The sequence below is a fragment of the Panthera uncia genome, chromosome D4, assembly GCF_023721935.1.
Source record: "Panthera uncia isolate 11264 chromosome D4, Puncia_PCG_1.0, whole genome shotgun sequence".
Classification (NCBI taxonomy): Eukaryota; Metazoa; Chordata; class Mammalia; order Carnivora; family Felidae; genus Panthera; species Panthera uncia.
In genome coordinates, this window is record NC_064807.1 from 42451866 (window position 1) to 42471459 (window position 19594).

Sequence of the window (19594 nt, forward strand, 5' to 3'; positions counted from 1 at the left end):
TGAGTAACCAGTTTTGGTCTTAACGAAGATATTTAAATGGGATTTAGTAAAAAAAAAAAAAAAAAAAAAAAAAATATATATATATATATATATATATATATCATGGTAAAATATATAACAGTATATATGTGCAGAATATATATTTATAAAATATAAAATAATATAAATATTATACACAGAATATATATTCGAACTACAAGGAGAAGGACTGAATAGCCCCCGTTAGAGTAGGTTAGAGACAGCACAGCTATCCCTGTGGACAGCTCTCCAAACAGTATTTCTTACATTATGTAGAGCTTCAAGGTTTACAAAGCACTGTTGCCAACGTTGAATCCTTCTCTCTTACTCATCAGATTTTAGGCATTAGATGGCTCTCAGTCCTCTTGACCATAGCCTCTCAGAACCTGATTGCCCCAGTAGGCACTGGGAATGGGGTTGGTCGGAAAGGTCACTGAGGAAGTTCGGCAATGTGCATGTCTGCCCTGATGACTCCCCTTGCTTCTGTAGGTGGGAGGCCACCCCGTGGACCGCGTGCTCCTCCTCGTGTGGGGGGGGCATCCAGAGCCGGGCAGTTTCCTGTGTGGAGGAGGACATCCAGGGGCATGTCACCTCAGTGGAAGAGTGGAAATGCATGTACACCCCTAAGATGCCCATCGTGCAGCCCTGCAACATTTTTGACTGTCCTAAATGGCTGGCACAGGAGTGGTCTCCGGTAACTGTGCCCTCTTTCTTTGTTCGTTAGGAGAGTAAGTCCACTCTTCCCGCTCATCATCATGACCCCACCGGCTACCCTGTGCAGCTCCCCACTTCTCTTGAGGTGTCTAGAAGCCCACCAGTTTAGCCCTGATGTAGGCATGCCCCAAATCTAGCACAGCCAAAAGTAAATGAGTAAATATATATAGCTTCTTCAAGTTACTTCCAGAAGCCTCTGTCGCTCATAACGTTCCCTCAAGTGGCAAGGAGAGGCAAATGTCTGTCAAGAGCAGCTGAGGCCAAGTGACTGATCCTGAGTCTCTAGAAGCTGCTCGGATGATAGAGCTCAGTAGACCACAGTTTAGTTTTATTTTGTATTTCTTGTGCTTTGTCTATATCCAAAAAGGGTCTGAGTGGATTTAAATTAAAATTATGTGTATTATTCATTGAAAAGAAAGATGAAATGGAAATGGCAAAATAATCAGAATGGGGATGAAGTAGGATAATTAAAGCCAGAACATTCTAGAACATTAGGGAAACTGTTGCAGCAGCCTAAATAAAGTGTTATTTGAGGTTTCATGGCTGCTAATGCAAAGGTTTGAAATAGCAAAAGAGATAGAAAGATGAGGAGATAAGCCACTGTGCCCTCAGCCACACAGATGGCACTTCACTACGTGGCTTTGTGGCAGCAGGATCAGAGCTTGGACATTTCTCTCTGTCTAGACTTGCTCCCAGGTGTCTAGAACCACTGGAGGTGCCATCTACATCTGGCTGTTGAATCAACTCCCTTGAACAGTTTTGACTGTGTCATATAATCAATTGGATCAGCCATGCTGCAATAATACGTGTCAACTATGATGGCTGTTCAAAAAACTGTCAATGTCCATGTGGGAGCTAGCAAAATGACTCAATAAAATTAAAATGCAGTGTTAGCAATCAACATTGAGCACACGCTACAGTTTCTTTTCTCCTTCTTTTCACTACTTGGTTTGGGACTCGGCACACAGTGGGTGCTTTCAGGAATGCTACCTAACTCATCTAAATCTAAGAATTGAAAGTGATTTAATTTTCAGCCACCTTCACCCTAAGTAGCCAAAAATAACAAAGATTCCATGAATGGTAAGAAATGGTACAAATCCACCAGGAGTCCTTATATAAAAGCAGCCCTTTAAAGTCTCAGGTGAGAGATGAGGCAAAGTGAACAAGGCTTTGCTATGAGTCTCCTCTGTCTTGCCTTCTCCTTCCAGTGCACGGTGACATGCGGCCAGGGCCTCAGGTATCGGGTGGTCCTCTGCATCGACCATCGTGGAATGCACACAGGAGGTTGTAGCCCCAAAACCAAGCCCCACATAAAAGAGGAATGCATCATACCCACTCCCTGCTATAAACCCAAAGGTAACTCCACAGGTGCTCGCTTACCAGCCTTTTCATTGTTATGTGCGTTCAGGGACTGTTTGAAACTCCTTGGAATATTTTTAAGTATCCCAAGGTTCTTGGAAACTATATTGTGTAGCTTAGACTCTACTAAATGGACTTAACTCTTTCTAAAAAATCTTTCAAATAATTTTGATTGCAAATTGTTGTTTAAGTACTACTTATTTACATAATTCTCTCCTGGATCATAAAGCTGTTTGAAGACCATTGCTGAAAAGTAGCAGATATATCTGCTTAGAGGGAGATACTATAGAGACATTGGAGAAATGTATAAGTGATTTACTATCCACATGTCTTGCTGTTGAAAACAATGCAGTGAATCCGAAAGTGTCTCCTTTGCTAAGCGTGAAATACATTGGGAAGCTTCATACTGAAGAAACATACTGATGAAACAGAAAGGTGTTGCTTATTATACTGAGAATTAAAACATTAATATGAGACCAGAAGCCAGAATCTTAACTTAAAATGGAAATACGGAATAAATCAGAATTCAACAGATACTACACGTAATTTATAAAAAGCAATTTTGTAAAAAGTTCTACTTAGCGAGCAAGATTTATTATAATTATACAGGGTCTCTCAGATTAGCATGCCCACTAATCTGACCTCTTTGCTGATATTGATATAGTCTGAGTCAAGAGAAAATGCCAAAGTCACAAGCCAATTCAGAAGAACTCCTTGTGATAAACTACCTCCTATTATTGATATTAAATATGGTTCCCGGGAGCTAGGGTGGCTCAGTTGGTTGAGTGCCCAGCTTCGGCTCAGGTCATGATCTCGCAGTTGACAAGTTTGAGCCCGCATCGGGCTCTGTGCTGACAGCTGGGAGCCTGGAGCCTGCTTCAGATTCTGTGTCTCCCTCTCTTTCTGCCCCTCCCCTGCTCATGCTCTGTCTCTCTCTGTCTCAAAACTAAAACATTTTTAAAAATTTAAAAAATAAATATGATTCCCATTTGCTTCTGAATTTATTTCTCTAAAGATTACATTTCTCTGAAAATCAGCCACAGCGTAGCTCTTTATTCTGCTATCTGTAGGTTGCCCTTGTTGGGGGTGAATGGCATCATGAAATCTAAATGATATAATGGAAATAAACAAACCCAAAATACCAGAAATCCTGATTCACTTTAATAACTACATCTCTCTCTAAACCTCAGCTTCTTCATCTACAAAATGGGGCTAATAATAGTAACTACCTCAGAGATGATGTATTAAAGGAGATATAGTGCAAACAGGGTGCTTAGCTCACTGCCTGGAATATAGCAAGTTTGTCCTAAATGTTATCTTCAACTCCTATCATCAGCATCCTTAAATACGGAAAGAAGAGGCCCCCGGTACATCTTACGGGACCCACTTCAAATAGACAATAAAGTATTGTAGGCCTGCTAATATTACCAAGCTTAATGCTCCCTTACTGCGACAGAGCAATGGCTCACACTGTCAGATAAGGAGTCACTGACTGCGTCACTTAGTTGGAGAGGTGAGCTAGTTGTAAAATGACTTCTGCACAGGTACCCTGTTAGCGTGTCTAAATGATAGCACATCCTTCTGGCCTCAGCAGCTTCATATTTCTCTCGCACTTTGATTTCTGACTATAAACAATCGCTGTACATAGAGCACCAGACGTGATGCCCCCCCCCCCACTTAAAATAGTCAATTATTTATTAGCTCTATCTTTACCAAGCCACTTCAGAGAAAGAAAAGCAGTTTGTGGTTAACTATCAAGAATAAAATCTGGATTTTCACAACTAAGTAGTGAGTCTGGCTCTCTAAACATCATGAAAATGCTGTATAATTCTGTGGTGTATGCATATAGAGACATATTTCTTTCATCTTTACAATTATATGTCATAAAATGGTGATAGAGCTTCACTGGCTCATACTATAAAGGCAAGTATGCCTATAAACGATCCTAATAAATATGTCAGAATGGGAATCTTGGCAGTGACTTCTGTAGGAGCAGTTATGACCTCCCTCTTTCTTTTTCTCCTTCACATTTTTTCCCCCTGCCCAGGAAGTAGTTAGGAAGCTTGTCCTGAATTGTATGGCCAACGTAAGATAAATAGGTAAAACAGTCAAATTATGGGTTGTGGACCCTAAGTTACTCATATTCCAGTTGTCAGTGAGCATTAGGGTGGTGCTGAATGAGTCAGATATGGAAGGCAATGTTTTGTGAATTTCAGAGTGGCATTTTTGTTTGTTTTTGACAACATGGCATAGATCACACTTTGTCAAAAGGAAAAGGAGAAACAAGTCAGGATTTATTAAAGTATTGCAGTATAATTTATTGTACTTTGTGTTTGCCTTAAAAAATAAATATCACTCTATCTTTTTGACAGGAAATAGTGAAAAGATAGTTTGATGACTCTTCATACACATACCGAGCCAGCGTTCCTAGAGTTACGATTTTCATGATTAAAAGACTTTTCCTTTGCTCTTCAGCATAATGAGAGGGAAGCATATCTGCACAAAGACTAGTAATACTAAACATTTTAAAATATTCTCTTTTCTTCATATAACCTTCATCAGTAGCAGAAATTTACCAAAAAAACTTATTATTTGCAGCTACCCATATAGTTTCTAGGTAGTGCAAAATCAGGAACTGGTGAAGACATAAAGGAAGCTCCCTAAAATTCCAAAATGGTTCTAACCTCTTCTCTCTTATGTGCATGCACTTAATTCTCAGAGAAACTTCCGGTAGAGGCCAAGCTGCCATGGTACAAGCAAGCTCAAGAGCTAGAAGAAGGAGCTGCCGTGTCAGAAGAGCCCTCGTAAGTGTTGAAACCACAAGGTGTTTTGCTTTTGAAGCTGATTGGTTTAAAGAAAGAGGGGTCTCATTGATTGTAGCTTCCTTGGGTTCTGAGCCAGCTGTCACCCTCTCACCAAGGGTTGAAATGAGCCTTTGGGCTGTCACACTGGAGATTTATCAGTTTCAAAGCGTGTCTCAAAACATAAGATTGCATGGTTGCTCTCTAAATACTTTTCAATTTTGAAGGAAATGAAGGGGTAGTGCCCATCCTCTTCTCCAAAATCTGACCTCCTCTTTTCCAAGAGGCTAAAGGTGAGAAGGCCCAGGCTGCCTCTGATGATGTAACATAGATTGGATGTGAAAGTCTGGGCAGCTTTTCACATTTCTTATACCCCAGCTGTGCAATATAGCCACTCACAAAAGGTAAAGCATAGGTAAAATATATTTGAGGACAAAAGAAGTATATTAGCTTTTCTTTTCCCTATCTTGCTGTGATCGGGATCACATGGATATCAGTCTTTGCCCTACTTGATCATGGTTCCTTACCTGCCCAGTTTTATCAAGGCCATGAAATTTGCAAGACCACCAGGCAAAGAGTTTTCAGATGTTTCAGAAGAGGAAACAATCAGAAAGACAAACATTGACTGACCGATTGATGGGTTGATTAAAGTTATATGTTGATTGTACTAGAAAGCACTAGGTATGTCTGCTGCATCATTTTTTAAAATAAGGGAAAGCCCTTTAGTGATGTATTTCATTTATGATCAAAGCACTTTCTCAGAGTGATGATTTTCTCGATTAATTTATTTCATATAAACCCTAGGCTCTGTGCATAAGACATGTTACCCACCGTCCAGGAGCTCACAGTATAGCATGTAGGATATGAAGGGTTTTCAAATTCAACATACAGTTTAAATTTTACCAGAGAGGAACACCTGAGTGGTTCGGTCGGTTAAGCATCTGACTCTTGGTTTCAGATCAGACCAGATCTCATGGTTCATGAGTTCGAGCCCAGCATCAGGTGCTGTGCTGCCAGTGCAGAGCCGACTTGGGATTCTCTCTCTCCCTCTTTCTGCCCCTCCCTCTCTCTCTTTCTTTCTCTGTCAAAATTACTAAATAAACTTTTAAAAAATAAAGTAAATTTTACCAGAGAAATAAATCAGCACTGTAATCTATGTATCCGAAAGCAATTTAGAATTTTCTCAGATTCATCCCGTTCGAACCTAAATCTGATATGGTGTGCCAGACCATGAATTGTGTTCCTGAATCACACCCTAAACAGCAAAGGATTGAAGAAGAATTTCAAAATACAGATTGGTACAACCAAAGTTGATTTGTAAAGAAATGAAATTTGTTTTTCAGTCACGTGGTTTCACATTAGGCAATACATTTCGTACTTTAAAGGACAGTAAGCAAAATATAAATTACCTTTGTACTATGCAGTTACTACTAGCACCTTTTTTTTAATGTTTATTTATTTTTGAGAGAGAGAGAGAGCAAGAGAGAGAGCAGGGGAGGGGCAGAGAGAGGGAGACAGAGGATCTGAAGCAGGCTTCACGCTGCAGCAGAGAGCCTGATGCTGGGCTTGAATTCACGAACTGAGAGATCAGGACCTGAGGCGGAGACAGACGCTTAACTGACTGAGCCACCCAGATGCCCCACTGCAGCACCTTTTTCCACTTCTTTGAGAAGTGACTTTTTTAACCATTGCAGAACTTTGGAGAAAAGGTGGTGTTTAAAGATCACAGTGCAACCTTTACGTGGATATATGAAGGCTTAAAACTTTCTGTTTCTCTCCTGCCAGTACCTGGCCGGACAGGCCTTCGTGCTGCTGGAGAGGAAGTAAGCAATTTATTTTAGAGGGGGATTAACTCTTTATCCACTAAGGTCCTATTTAAGACACAGAAAGATGCCACTCCGTATGTACATTCTTAGGTGAGATACATTTAAAACCAGACATGTACTATTCTACTTAAATAAACTGCTCGCCTGTATATAATATTTTGTCATTTGGTCTAAAGCATAATCCTATATACAGTACTGCATTATAACCGAAGTTAAGTAATATAATAAAGTTGAAATTAAATCAAAACATCTTACATCAATAATATAACATCTTTCCCATTATTAGATACCTCTTAGATGAAAGTAGTAAGTGGAGCTTAATGCCTCTGCAGAAGGATTACATAGACTTATGGTCAACCATGTTTTGTAATGAGTGTTTTCCAGGGAAGGTCTGATTAAGATGCATTATGTTGAACTTTAATCTTAATAAAATCCCTAAAGTAGTTAACCACATAGTTTTCACTGTTGAAACTATAGCCATATATTAGATTATTAAATTTTACTCTTGGTGTAATGGAATTGCCATCTTGGCATGATTAATCTGAATTGAAGTAGATTGTAATTGGAGCACCAGTGCTGGGGAAAGGAAATGTATACTGTTATGCTCAGAACAATAATTACTTTTATACCAAAATGAAATAAATGACAGCTGTAGAATAATGTAATGAAAGGTATCCGGTTTCCACATCTTAATATGCTTTACATGTTTAGTGCACTGAACCCTAGGAAAGGTCTTACGTGTCACATTATTTTTTCATTGATTTTGAATTTAAAAAACATAATTTTGCATGGGCTTAATTCTTTCTTTTTTAAACCACATAGGCTAGTTTCTAAATGTGTGTAGCAACCTATAATTACTCTCCATAGTATAATGAAGAAATGATATAGTGTCAGCACGTCTTTCTTTCCCCCCACCAAAGAGACTCACATTGCTTAAATTAAATGGTGATGTTTAGAAGCTGTGCCTGTCACTTCTGAACTGCTACAGAGAAGCATGAATAGTGATCCAGACCTATTATCTCTCACTTTGGCCCCACCTAATATGGAGAGTTCTATAGTAAAAACAGTAAATATCATTTATTTCCCCTTATGTAAAATAAAAATATGATCACCAGCCTGTCTCATTAGACAATATAGGAAAACAAGTACCTTAAAGTCTTTAGCCTATGGTGATACTGTTACTGAGTATTAGATGCTTGTGGTAGTCCCACCAATAATTGGGTAGCACTCTGGCCAAAGGTATGTTGGAAAGCAACCGCTCTAAGGTATGTTTAGAAAAAGCTATGATTAAAAAGTAAACACTGAGCTTCCAAGAAACAACCCAAACTTGATAAACTTCCAAGAAATAACCAAAACTCGATGGAACAGGTGTGCACACTGGTATTATTGTTCCACTAAACTAAATGCAATGCAGCGGATACAGATACAGATATCGGTCACATAGAATACCTGAAATAAGGATCGAGATTAAGTCACATGGTAATGTCCTTAATATATTGAATTCATCATATGAAGCTGCAACTTTATTTGGAAATACTTTTAGACGTTAATTGCTTTTTTTTCTAGCAACAAACGGGTTTATTTGTGATGTATTTGATTCATACGGCACAAAAGTAGGAGCATTCATTGTGAGGAACATATTTTCATGATATGAAAAAAGTATCTCCTAACCCACCCGGGAGAGTCACAGCATCTAGACTGATTTTTCACTAGTGGCCATGGTTTGACTTGATCCAGGCACAGGTTTTTATCAGATTTTTCTGACAACCAGCAGCAAGAATCTTCAAGCCAGGTATTTTTGTCTCTCCTCGTTGAACAAAACAGTGTGAACAAGATCCAGCCCCTAATCAAGACTAGTCAAGTGGGGTTTTAGCCCGTGAAGCTGATCGAGCACAGACAGTCTTACAAATAAATACAATAAGGTGAACTTGCCTTCGAAGATGCCCTCTAAGCAATCCATAGAAATCCCTGCTACCCAATTAACATGGAAGGAATTAGAGTTAGACTTCTAAAAATAATAAGATTCTGGGAGAGTTGCATTTTTTCAAGGCTAAGATCAGTACCTTTCCAACACTAGAAAGGGGCAGATAGAAAAATGACTGATGGAATTCTCTTTGGCTGTTATTTGAAGTATGTCGTTTTGAATTTGTCTCCAGCTGATGAAAGTCTCATTTAGGATACATCATTTATTTTATTTTATTTTTTAGGTTTCATAAGTTATTATTTTTCTTTTCTATCATTTTATTTTTACAGTGTAATATTAGTTCTGGGTGTACAATATAGTGATTCAGCACTTCCATACATTACCCCGTGCTCATCACAAGTGCCCTCCTCAATCCCCATCACCTGTTCACCCCTCACCCACCCACCTCCCTCCCCTCTGGTAGCCATTGGTTTGTTCTCTATAATTAAGAGTCTGTTTTTTGGTTTGTCTAGGATTTAAATGCCAGATTGAGCCCAGCTGGTTGCTTCCACGGACAAATATGTGGGGATAGCTTTCTAGGTATTTTTTAAGCCCTCCATATTGTACTTTTATTTGGTGAGGGATCAGAACTACACTATGGTAGTATAATTGCGTTCATTAATCAGGTAGTAGCTAAATAAATTACTGACCTGGTTTCCCATCTCCTATCTTTAACTTACTTTCAGTCTTTGTTGAGTTATATGCAGAAACATGACAACCACCTCAAGCCAAGTACGCATAACGACCACTTTGACAGCTTAATTTCTTGAACAAATATGATACTATGGTGTCCTCTAGGACATGTAAAGGCTGCATGTCTACTGTTGCTGTACAGGAAGTTAATCAGCTGGCCTTCTTAACAAGCCTGATCTAACTTGGAACAGGAAGGAAATTGTTCATTTCCTTAACTCCTTCAGGCCATTAACAGGCCACTCAGTGCCCTGCAAAGTGTAATCTGTTAAGGGAGGCAGGCGTAAAGGTACAGCTAGATGCTTCAGAGGCTCTGAGTCTCTCTTTTTAGACTTTCTGGTCTCTGAATCAAATCATCCCAGAAAGAAGGAGGGAGGGAGGACTAATTGGGTACCTAGGGAAGCCAGTTTCCTCCCAGATTTATTTCAGTTGCCAGGAGTTCTGCTTGGATGGCTTTGAGCGAGAAATAGGAGACAGGCGATTACTTTGGACCCTAAGTGACCAACAAGGCCATTGGAACCAGCCATCCATCCTTCAAATGTTGGCACATACCAGGCGGAGAGCCTTAATGGTGCTGTCCTCTCAAAAGTAGGATTGGGTGGTCCTCTATGCCTTGATCGTGCTTGCCCTTAAAAAATCTTGAGTTATCTCATCAGATTTCCAGTTAACAACTTTAGTTCATGGTTAAGAAAACATTTTTGTGCTTCAGCACAATAGTCAGGTCTTAAACGTATTGCCATAAATAATCTTGGTGTAAGCCATTTAAAAAAAGGAAGAAGAAAAAGGAAAGCAGGCAGGCCAAAGGCAGCAGTAATATCTGGATGCCAGATGGCATCAGCTTAGTGATGGGGCTGATTCAATAAGAAGCAAAGGGAAATTCCTGTCATGCATCTGTGTGAACAGAACCCACAAGGAATTAGATACAGAAGGAAAAGCCAATAAGAGTCTCCATGGTGATCCTGTACTCATTAAATGCCTTGTTTACCTTGTTGGAAATAGTATTTAAATATATAATATTTAAGCATATGTTTACATTAGTCCGTATTTATATCCAGCAAGTTAGTTGTCTGAGAATGTGGATGTCTTAACTCAGTGGTGAAGAATGTGAATTCACATTTAAAAAAAAGTGGCTAGAAATGTTAATTGTGTGACATGTGTTTTTATATTTTCCCCCAAAGAATATTCAGGGAATCAAACATCAGTAATGGGTCCAGATAGTTTGGCTGTTTATATCCTCAATACAAGGTGCCTGAATTATATTCTTTTCATGAATCTCAGGCCACAGAAAATAAAAGGAATATCTTGTATATATATATATATATATAAAAACAGATATATTTCTTAAGAATCAAAAGTGACATCATCTAAGATCAAGAAATTTAGATACTATTTGTAGATCATTACACCAACATAAGGGCTGTTCAAGCATGAGAATTACAGGATTAAAACAAAAAAGCACAAAAGCATTTAATTTTGAGAATTGGCACATAGCAGAGCAAAAGCCCATGCTGGCCAGACTGAATCAGCCCTTACCTCTCAATGGTCATGACCTCACTCACTTTCAACTCCTTCCTTTCTGGCCTCCTTCCCATCTACCTAAATCATTCTCTTCCATTATATTCTCTGCAACTGCATGCTTAATAGAAGTTCTCTGTCTGAATGTATATTTTAGATGACTATGGAGGGTCAGCAGACCTGCTAAATTGTTCACATCTCCTGATGAAAGAAGCTAAGTTTGCTCATAAGTCACCTGCTCTGTGCCGTGCCCCGTGCCAGTTGCAAATACTGTAAAAATAAGCCTGATAGTCCTTGCCCTCAAAGAACCTTGAGTGCATTCTTACCATAGGAATGATAGGATTATGTCCAAAGTGCTGAGTATTGGTCACTTATCCACAGATTGAACAAATGAGCTAGCTGTATTTAAGAAATGTAATATGATGTTTGAGTATGCACAGTGTGATAGTATTATTGATTTAAAAAGAAATGTGGGAGAATTATTTATTGAATTCCTAAATTCTCTCTGCTACTGTGCATTCCTCTGAGTTAAAATATTAGAATAGTTAAGCTAATACATGGTAATTCACAAATAACATAAATGAGAGGAAAATGTAATATACAGGGAAAGGGTTTGGGGGATGTTGGTATGAACTGATGTTTGGCAGATTGTGATAGAACCTATTTGAATCTTTCACTCCAAAACTAGTGCTTGAGAAAGGATTATAGCCAATGATCATATATGTTGTATCAGTATACGTACTTGAGCGATTCTTACTTATACTTTGAGAAAAGCTGCAGAAACCATAGGTAATTTCCTAAAATTTAAAAATGTTCAGGTATATGGGGCGCGTGGGTGGCTCAGTTGGTTGAGTGTCCGACTTTGGCTCAGGTCATGATCTCACAGTTTGTGGGTTCGGGTCCCGCATCGGGCTCTGTGCTGACAGTTCAGAGCCTGGAGCCTGCTTCAAATTCTCTGTCTCCCTCTCTCTCTGCTCCTCCCCTGCTCATGCGCTCTCTCTCTCTCTCTCTCTCTCTCTCTCTCTCTCTCTCTCTCTCTCCTTCAAAAATAAATAAAAACATTTTTAAAAAATTTAAAAAATTTTCAGGTATATAATGCTGCCAACTATGTGAGTTGGTGAGGGGTAAGTCTGTGTGTTTGTGTGCCCAAACAAGGATGTAGCCCTGCTGAGATCAAAGGAAAAAGCAGTTTAGTTATTGATCATACCTCCATGCAGGGAAGCAGTGTGCACCAGCAGTGGTGAAAAGTGTGGGCTCCAGGGACAGATTGGCTGGGTGTTCATCTTGGATCCACCACTAGCAACAGGGGACCTGGGCAAGTCACTTAACTCGTTGGCTGCAATTTCCTCATTTGTGAAATGAGCATGATAACAGCACCTGTATCTTTGAGTTATGAGGATTAAGTTAGTACATGTGAAGTACCTGGTTTGCAGGAAGATCTCTCTACATGTTAACCGGGATTGTGATTGGGCCACTTCCAGAATTATTCATCTTCCCAGGGAACTTTTAATGTAATAAAAATGTATAATAATCACCTATTTACAACTGGAGAAATTGAGGCAGGTGTCGTATCTACTGGTATGTGAGAGAGAAGTACAATTTGACCCAAAATTCAGCCAGTCATTCCCCAGCTAACACCACCATCCTGCCTCTGAGGATATTATACTTCTATACTTCTGAGGCTTTTTGAAGATTTACTTGTAAGCATCACACTTAGAATCTAGCCCAGAATTTATTCTGAGGGACAAAGCTTAGTTACCTTTATTTGAATAAAAAAGGGACCTACAGGGAGTTGCAAAAATTAATAAGGAAAGTTTAGAAAATGCTTGGGTGGAAAAGCATCCTCTTTCAACCCTGGGTCAAATACAGTTGATCCCCATAGATTGTTCCCAATGTGCACTGAGACAGAAAAATCAATAACAAATTCAACAGAGCAGACAGAGCCATTTTTATGTAGTCATTAGAAAAGCCTTTACTGCAAACCAAGAAGTTCTAAATTTGTCAGCTCCTCCCAACATCTCTACTTATTGCTCATTCTGTAGCTACTTTCAGAAAGCTAAGTCTGAACTATTGCTCAGAGGAGCCCTAGAGAGTGACAAAGACAAATTAATGGGATCCGTGTGTGCCAAAATAAAGTATGGACCCTGTCACCACCAATATATGTTACGTCCATTAAGGTCATTTTTAATGAACTGAACTTTTCATTGGAAAGTGTTGCCAAACTTGTTGAATTAAAGGAAAGAAACCTTTACAAAATTGCAAAATAAACCAATTTTACTCCATATGAAGGAAAAAAAATGGTCATGCAAAGTATTCTGAGTTTACAATATTTTAGATTTGTATCAAAATCAGGGGAAATGATATGCATTAAAAACTCCATTCTGGTATTAAGTTGAGAACTGAAAATGCACTAATAGCATCGTAAGCTATAATGGCATATTAGTCCCTGGGACATGGCTTTTTAAATAATCAGACTGGCCTCAAAGAAAACCCAACTTTTAAATTATGTTCTGTGTGCACAAGTCAGAAAAGCAATAGGAGAGAAAGATGGTCTGAAACAAATGTATTCTCACATTTTATTTGTGAACAGAGTGATTTGGCTCCATTTGAATCTGCTACATACAGTTAGTGGCCTATCTTTTCTTTTTTCCCAAAACATTGTGTATATTAAGTTTTAAAAAGTGGACAGAAAAATAGGAGCTCTTTCTGGGTTCCCCTAACGTAAGAACAACTCCAAAATGCTTCAGACCCTTTACTGGAGTAGCTGCTTGTATGATAAGGCAGTGTGAGATCAGAGCTATGTATATAAATCACTGAAGGCAGCCTCTGGCTCAAAGCTGCCCCCAAATCCTTTTCTTCTATAAAAGAGTACTTTTATTGAGATTAAATGGAAGTGTGATACACACAGAATTTAAACGTTCCTCAAGCTACATGATAACCTAATATCCCATCAAGATGAAATGAGGCCAGCATCTACTGCCTTGAGTACAGCCATAAGAAATATAAAATGAAGAATCCCACTACTAAATTTGGGCATAACAGCTTTTTTAAAAAGACTGAAAGAAACTCCTACAACAGGAAAAAATTTTTGTTTTCTTATGCCGATACCCGGAACTAAGAGGTATGATTTAATTTCTCTGAGTTTCAAGACTGTTGTCTCTTTAGCTTGCTTTCAGTCTTTGGACACAAGAACAAACCAAGTCACTCATAATGTCCACACTCACCATTCTATTTACCTATCCACTTACTCATTATAAACATATATATTTACTGACCATCTATTACATGAAGTTCTGAATTCACAGAAGTTTGATCTAGTGATGGACATAGTTATTACATAAAGATTCACACTTGATTTTCAGAGGCTGGTAACTGCTATGGGTAAATGAAGAGGTGATCTAAGAGAGTCTAACAGGAGCTCCAGCAGGTGTGGGGTTCAAGGAAGTCTTCTCTGAGAAGACACATGTCAATTGAGTCCTGAAGGATGAGTGGGAGTTATTACAAACTGAGAGAAAGAAGGAGAGTCATCCATGGGGGTGACGCACCTGCCAAAACCTTGAGTCAGGAAAGAATTACACACATTTAAGGAAGAGAAGGAAGACTAGTGTGGCCGGAGGCTAGTAACCAGTGGGGAAAGAGCAGGAAATGAAGATGGAGAATGGCATAATGTAACCTTGACAAGGAGTTTGGCTTTTCTTCTGGTATTCTGGGAAAAAATTAAAAGCTTTACAACTACAGGGTGAAGAATGGCTTAGTAAGGTCTAACAGAGAAAGAAAACAGATCAGTGGCTGTTGTGGTGGTCCAGCAGAAAGGTAGTGGCTTCAGTGATCATGGCTTATGCGGTCACCTGACATTCAATATGGTGACACATGGATTCTGGAATCAACTGCCATGATTTGAATCTGACATTTATTTAGCAGTATGGCATTCGAAATCTCTGTGCCTCAACTTTATCATCTAGAATTTGGGATGAAAAGAGTGCTGTCAAAATATAATTTTCAAAAAGGAAAAACTATGACCCATATAAATACAAAATGAGCACATGCCAGAATTTGTACTGAATTCATGAATTATCAAGAGAACCAGTAAGATGTTAAAACTTATTCATACCAGAACTGGATATAGAAAAGTGTCTATTTTCTACCAGACAGTAATCCTTGGCACTTATATGAACAGAAAAAAAAATTTCCATCACTATGGACTGGAAACATTTGTATCATCACCAGCCCTCTACAAGGAAACTTGTGTCTGGCCAAAGACAAAGACTTACACTTCCATAGAGTTAATTACACAGCCTGCCACCCCGAAGGTCTGTTAGACAATGTCAGCATTCCACTGAAAGGACAACCAGTGATCTCTTTTGCCCATTTCACAACATTCCTGACAGTATCCATCTCCTAACAATATTATAATGAGTTAATATATATGAAGGGCTTAAAAAACATCAGTAAACATTAGCTATTGTTGTTGTTGTTGTTTTGTCAAGGTGGCTGTAGTGATGATGGAGAGAAGTAAAGGAATTTCAGATACATTTTTGAGTGAGAATCGATAGACTTGGGGAATCATTTGGAAGAGAGGAGTTGGGGAAAGTGAGGGGTCAGGAATAACTCCTAAATGTCCTTGAGCATTTGGGTGGCCAGTAGAATCATGTGCTGTGACAGAGGAGACTGGGAGAGGAATAAGATACTGAAGAGGTAAATCGGGAGTTCCATTTTGGACATTTTAGGTTGGAGATGCCTTTGAAATATCAAAGTAAAAATGTCAGTTGGGAGAGAGAGCAATGAACAGTGGTTACGAGCATACAACCTACTGGCTGTGTGAATGACTTATACTTCAATTTCATCACCCATGTATTAATTACTAAACGAAGCTAGTAATAGTTCTTATCTGGTTGTCATTAGGATTTAACAGCTTTTATTTATAAAGCACTTGGAGCAGTGTCTGGCACATAAGAAGCACTATATAATTTTTTGATAAATTAATTATATTAAATTAATGTTTACTCCTTTCAAAGAGTCAAATGGCTCCCTAGCCCAAAACTTGCCAAAAAAAGAAATTGGGTATAAAGCTCTGAAAAAAAAAAAAGTCTAGACTAGAGATGATATACTTCAAAATACTTAGAATAGAGATGAAATACTTCTAAATACTCAGAAGTTGCTCACATACTGGTGGTGTATGAAACCAAGAATCACCGAACACATCACCAAACTGAGCTCCAAGGCACTAAGTGCTTAGAGTTTAAGGAGAGGAGGACCTAAAAAGGAGACAGAAGGAACTGACCAGAAAAGAAAAGAAAGCCAAGCATTTGCTGTCATGCAAGTCAAGAGGATAAAGTCACTCAAGAAAGAAGGCATGGTCAACTGCCTTGGGGGCCACTGGGAAGAAGGTAGTTGAGGATGCATTTGTTGGGAAGAGCCAACACTGTAGGGCTCTTTCTGTATTCTCAGAAACTGATTATTACCTGTCTTTCTGCTGGCTTTTCTCTTACTATTAAAGTAGAACAAACTCCTGATGGTCAACAAGATCCCTCCGTTAGTAAGACTCTTCCTCATATCTTGTCTGGAACCATATCGAGAAAGATAGGTCAGAAATGCAAGCCAGGTTTAACAGAGTCTTCGAGTATGAGGTTGTGGGCCTGGAGAGATTCCGTTAGGCCCTGACTCATTGGAACTCTGATACCCCCCAGCATTTCCTTCTAGTACAAAGTCTCTTTCAAAGGAGAGTGTGCCCTTCAATGCAGTCAGGCTTTCTTCTCCCACTTCTAGTGCTGAGCATTTCTGCAAGAAAGTCATTGAGGCGTTTGTGCAGAGGCCAGCTGCCTCTCAAAGAACCCAAAAGGGCATCATTATCATGAGAAAATCAAGTCTGCTTCTTGGAAAATTCCACTAAATATAGCTCTCCCAGTACTGCCTTAGCCTGTTTGAAATTGGGTCCTTCCTTTGTATTTATTTATTTACTTGTTACTGCTTAGTGGCATCAGACAGGGCAGTCACAGAATTTTTTTTATTTTTCAGATAGGCATATTGGTGGCTGGTTAAAAATTCTCATTTTGTTTTGTTATTTAAATCTCTGGGATCGGTCTATACTTGGTTATGCTACCGAAGTGCCTTATAGTGATGAAAACCTGTCACAACCCAGGTATGATACCTAAGAATTAGAGGAACATTATGAAAATAAGTGGTGCTGTCAGATGTTTTGCGGGATGGTGTCCTGGACACCTTTGAGAAATTGTGCTTGGAGACTTTAATATGAGTTGCATAACTAGCATGAATTATTTGCAGCTCCAGAGAGTTGTAAGCTAACAAAAGCAGTTGAGAAATATTTTCATAATTCCATATTCAGGTCAAGTATCCTTGACTAAAGATCTTTCACAATAAGTTAGATTGTTATTTATTTGGAATGATTTAGGTGTGGTTCTAAGTGAATGGAGAGGCATATTTTGGATAAGTATTCTCCCAGAACTTTATTGCTCTCCCTATATTGTTAAAGAATCACTTTAAGGTTGTCTTGGAGTTATGGGTTTTACAATTAATTCCAAAATCCCTAAAGGGAGAGTCACCCTCCCTTTGTAGCATTCCAAAGGTTTTTGTTTGTTTCCTTATTTTGGATGGTTTTGAAAAAAATCTTTTAATTTCTTGAGAGACACTAAATAACTAAAAAGTTTACATGAGGTCTTTTGATCTCATGTAAAATTGAGACAGATGAAAGAAAATGTTTCATTTTCCAAGTTTCTGTCCCACCCAAAAGCAATTTCTTTTGCTTGTGTTTCTAAATGGCTCTTCAGATGCCAAAATGCCTAGCTTTGGTTCAGGAAACTACACCTTCTCCTAAAGGTTTCACTCCATTAATGTTGCAAGAGTTGCTCAGAACCAGGAGAAGAACCAACTTTTCAAAACTAAAGAAAAAGAATAAAGAAGATTGCATTAAAAATAGATGAGGCATTATGGAATAACAGCATCATTACCAATAAAGTTTGGGGACTTTTTTTGTCCCTAAATGATATACTTATATAAAAGACTCTGATTAATTTGGGCTAGAATTACTTAAACAGTATTTTATTTTTCCAGTATCCTATTTTCCAGATCCATCTGTGGCCACTAGTTAAATGATAAAATTTTAGAAAGGGAAAAACCATGATTCTCATGCATATATAAAATGAACATCTGTTCAAGTTTTTGTTTACCTCATTAATTAGTGAGGGAACCAGGCGGATGTTACAACCAATTCAAGGGAAATTTCAAAGAATTATATGTATTTAGGTAAATAAGAGGCTGTAGTGAATGTACAAATAGATGTAAAATCGGTCTGCTCACAGGACAACAATCAATTGCATTCCACTAGGCACAATTAATCTGCAATTCTGTGGGCAAGAATCATTCACATCATCCGTTTTCTCTAACTGGTAGAGTGGTAAAATAGCAATGAGAGATTGCCATAGCTTGGAAGGATGCACTTGACAGGACACCCAGTCACCTCCTGGGTCTGTGTTAAAGTTGTCTATAATTTTTCCTACACCATTCAGTTCATTCCCTCCTCTCTCCTCCCCCTAAATGCCACCACTCTCATACACAAACATACAGCAAAAGAAAGAGGGAAAAGAAATCCACAAAGCCCATCAGACGTCTGGCTGAAGTTTAATAAGCTGGAAAACTAAACCAAAATTAAGTATTTTTCATGTGATTTTCTGCAAGTTTCAGTTTGCATTTTGAAACTAGAGAATGAAGTGAGGCTAGTATTAGCATTACAATAACACCCCTATGAAGCCATTCTTATTTTGTACAATGCTGATGATTTGTTTTTTAGATGACTGTATATGAGAAAGGAGAGGAAACTAAGAGGAGAAGAGATAAAGTTAAAAATCTCAGAGGTGCTGGCTGGCTCAGTCAGTAGAGCATGTGACTCTTGATCTTGGAGTTGTGAGTTCAAGCCCCACGCGGGGCATAGAGCCTACTTTAAAAAAAAAAACAGTTATCAACCACGTGTGCATAAAACTAGAGCTTAACTCTGGCTAAGCTCTGCAGTGATTAGTTAACACAAGATTAGTTAACCAAAATCGAACAGTTTCTGTTTAGCACTGTATTAATCAAGTGATTGTTTTTATTCTTTTAGTGCATGCTCTGACATCAGAATAGCCACATAGAAACTGAACCACCCTGGGATTTTACAGGTGCACTTGATTATCGCGGTTTTCTGTTTCCTAAAAGGTACTATGGTAATAACTCTCATTAAAGGATAAGCTTTTTGTTAGCTATATCAACAATTAGTCTTGCAAACTGAGGACCAGACAGAAGCAGAAATCCTCTATTTACCAGGTTTCTTTTTGAATTTCCCGAAGCGGGGAAGACTAAATGCCGAAATCCTATCGGTATTCCCTGAAGTTCAAGCCCATCTTTGAAAGAACTCAAGCATCTAGCCATTCTGCAACAGTGTTGCTAACAAAAAGAACTTTCAAAGGACCCTAATTAAACTTCAATAGTAATTTTTTATTGAACATTTGAAATTAAAACCATTAAAAATGATTTAAAAAAAAAACACCTATTGACTGCATTTTAAAGGTCCCACTTGAAGGATTCTAGCTAAGCAAGTACTATTCAGACCAGGTGTCCTCAACCTTACATTTAGACCTCCTACTTCAGTTGCCTGCCCTCTCACCGACCTTGCTTCTTCCCACTTGTGGCCAGAAAGTTCAAGATAGTAAACACAGCAT

At 38.6% G+C, this 19594-nt stretch overlaps 1 protein-coding gene across 1 annotated transcript in view; it reads left to right on the top strand.

Moving 5' to 3' along the window:
• The window catches only part of ADAMTSL1 (ADAMTS like 1), a 405773-nt gene that overhangs the window by 201567 nt on the left and 184612 nt on the right, over positions 1-19594 (top strand). The window contains exons 16-18 of the mRNA XM_049627010.1: positions 508-712; positions 1941-2088; positions 4811-4895. Coding sequence (XP_049482967.1) covers positions 508-712; positions 1941-2088; positions 4811-4895 — 438 coding nt within the window. The remainder of the gene's footprint in view (positions 1-507; positions 713-1940; positions 2089-4810; positions 4896-19594) is intronic.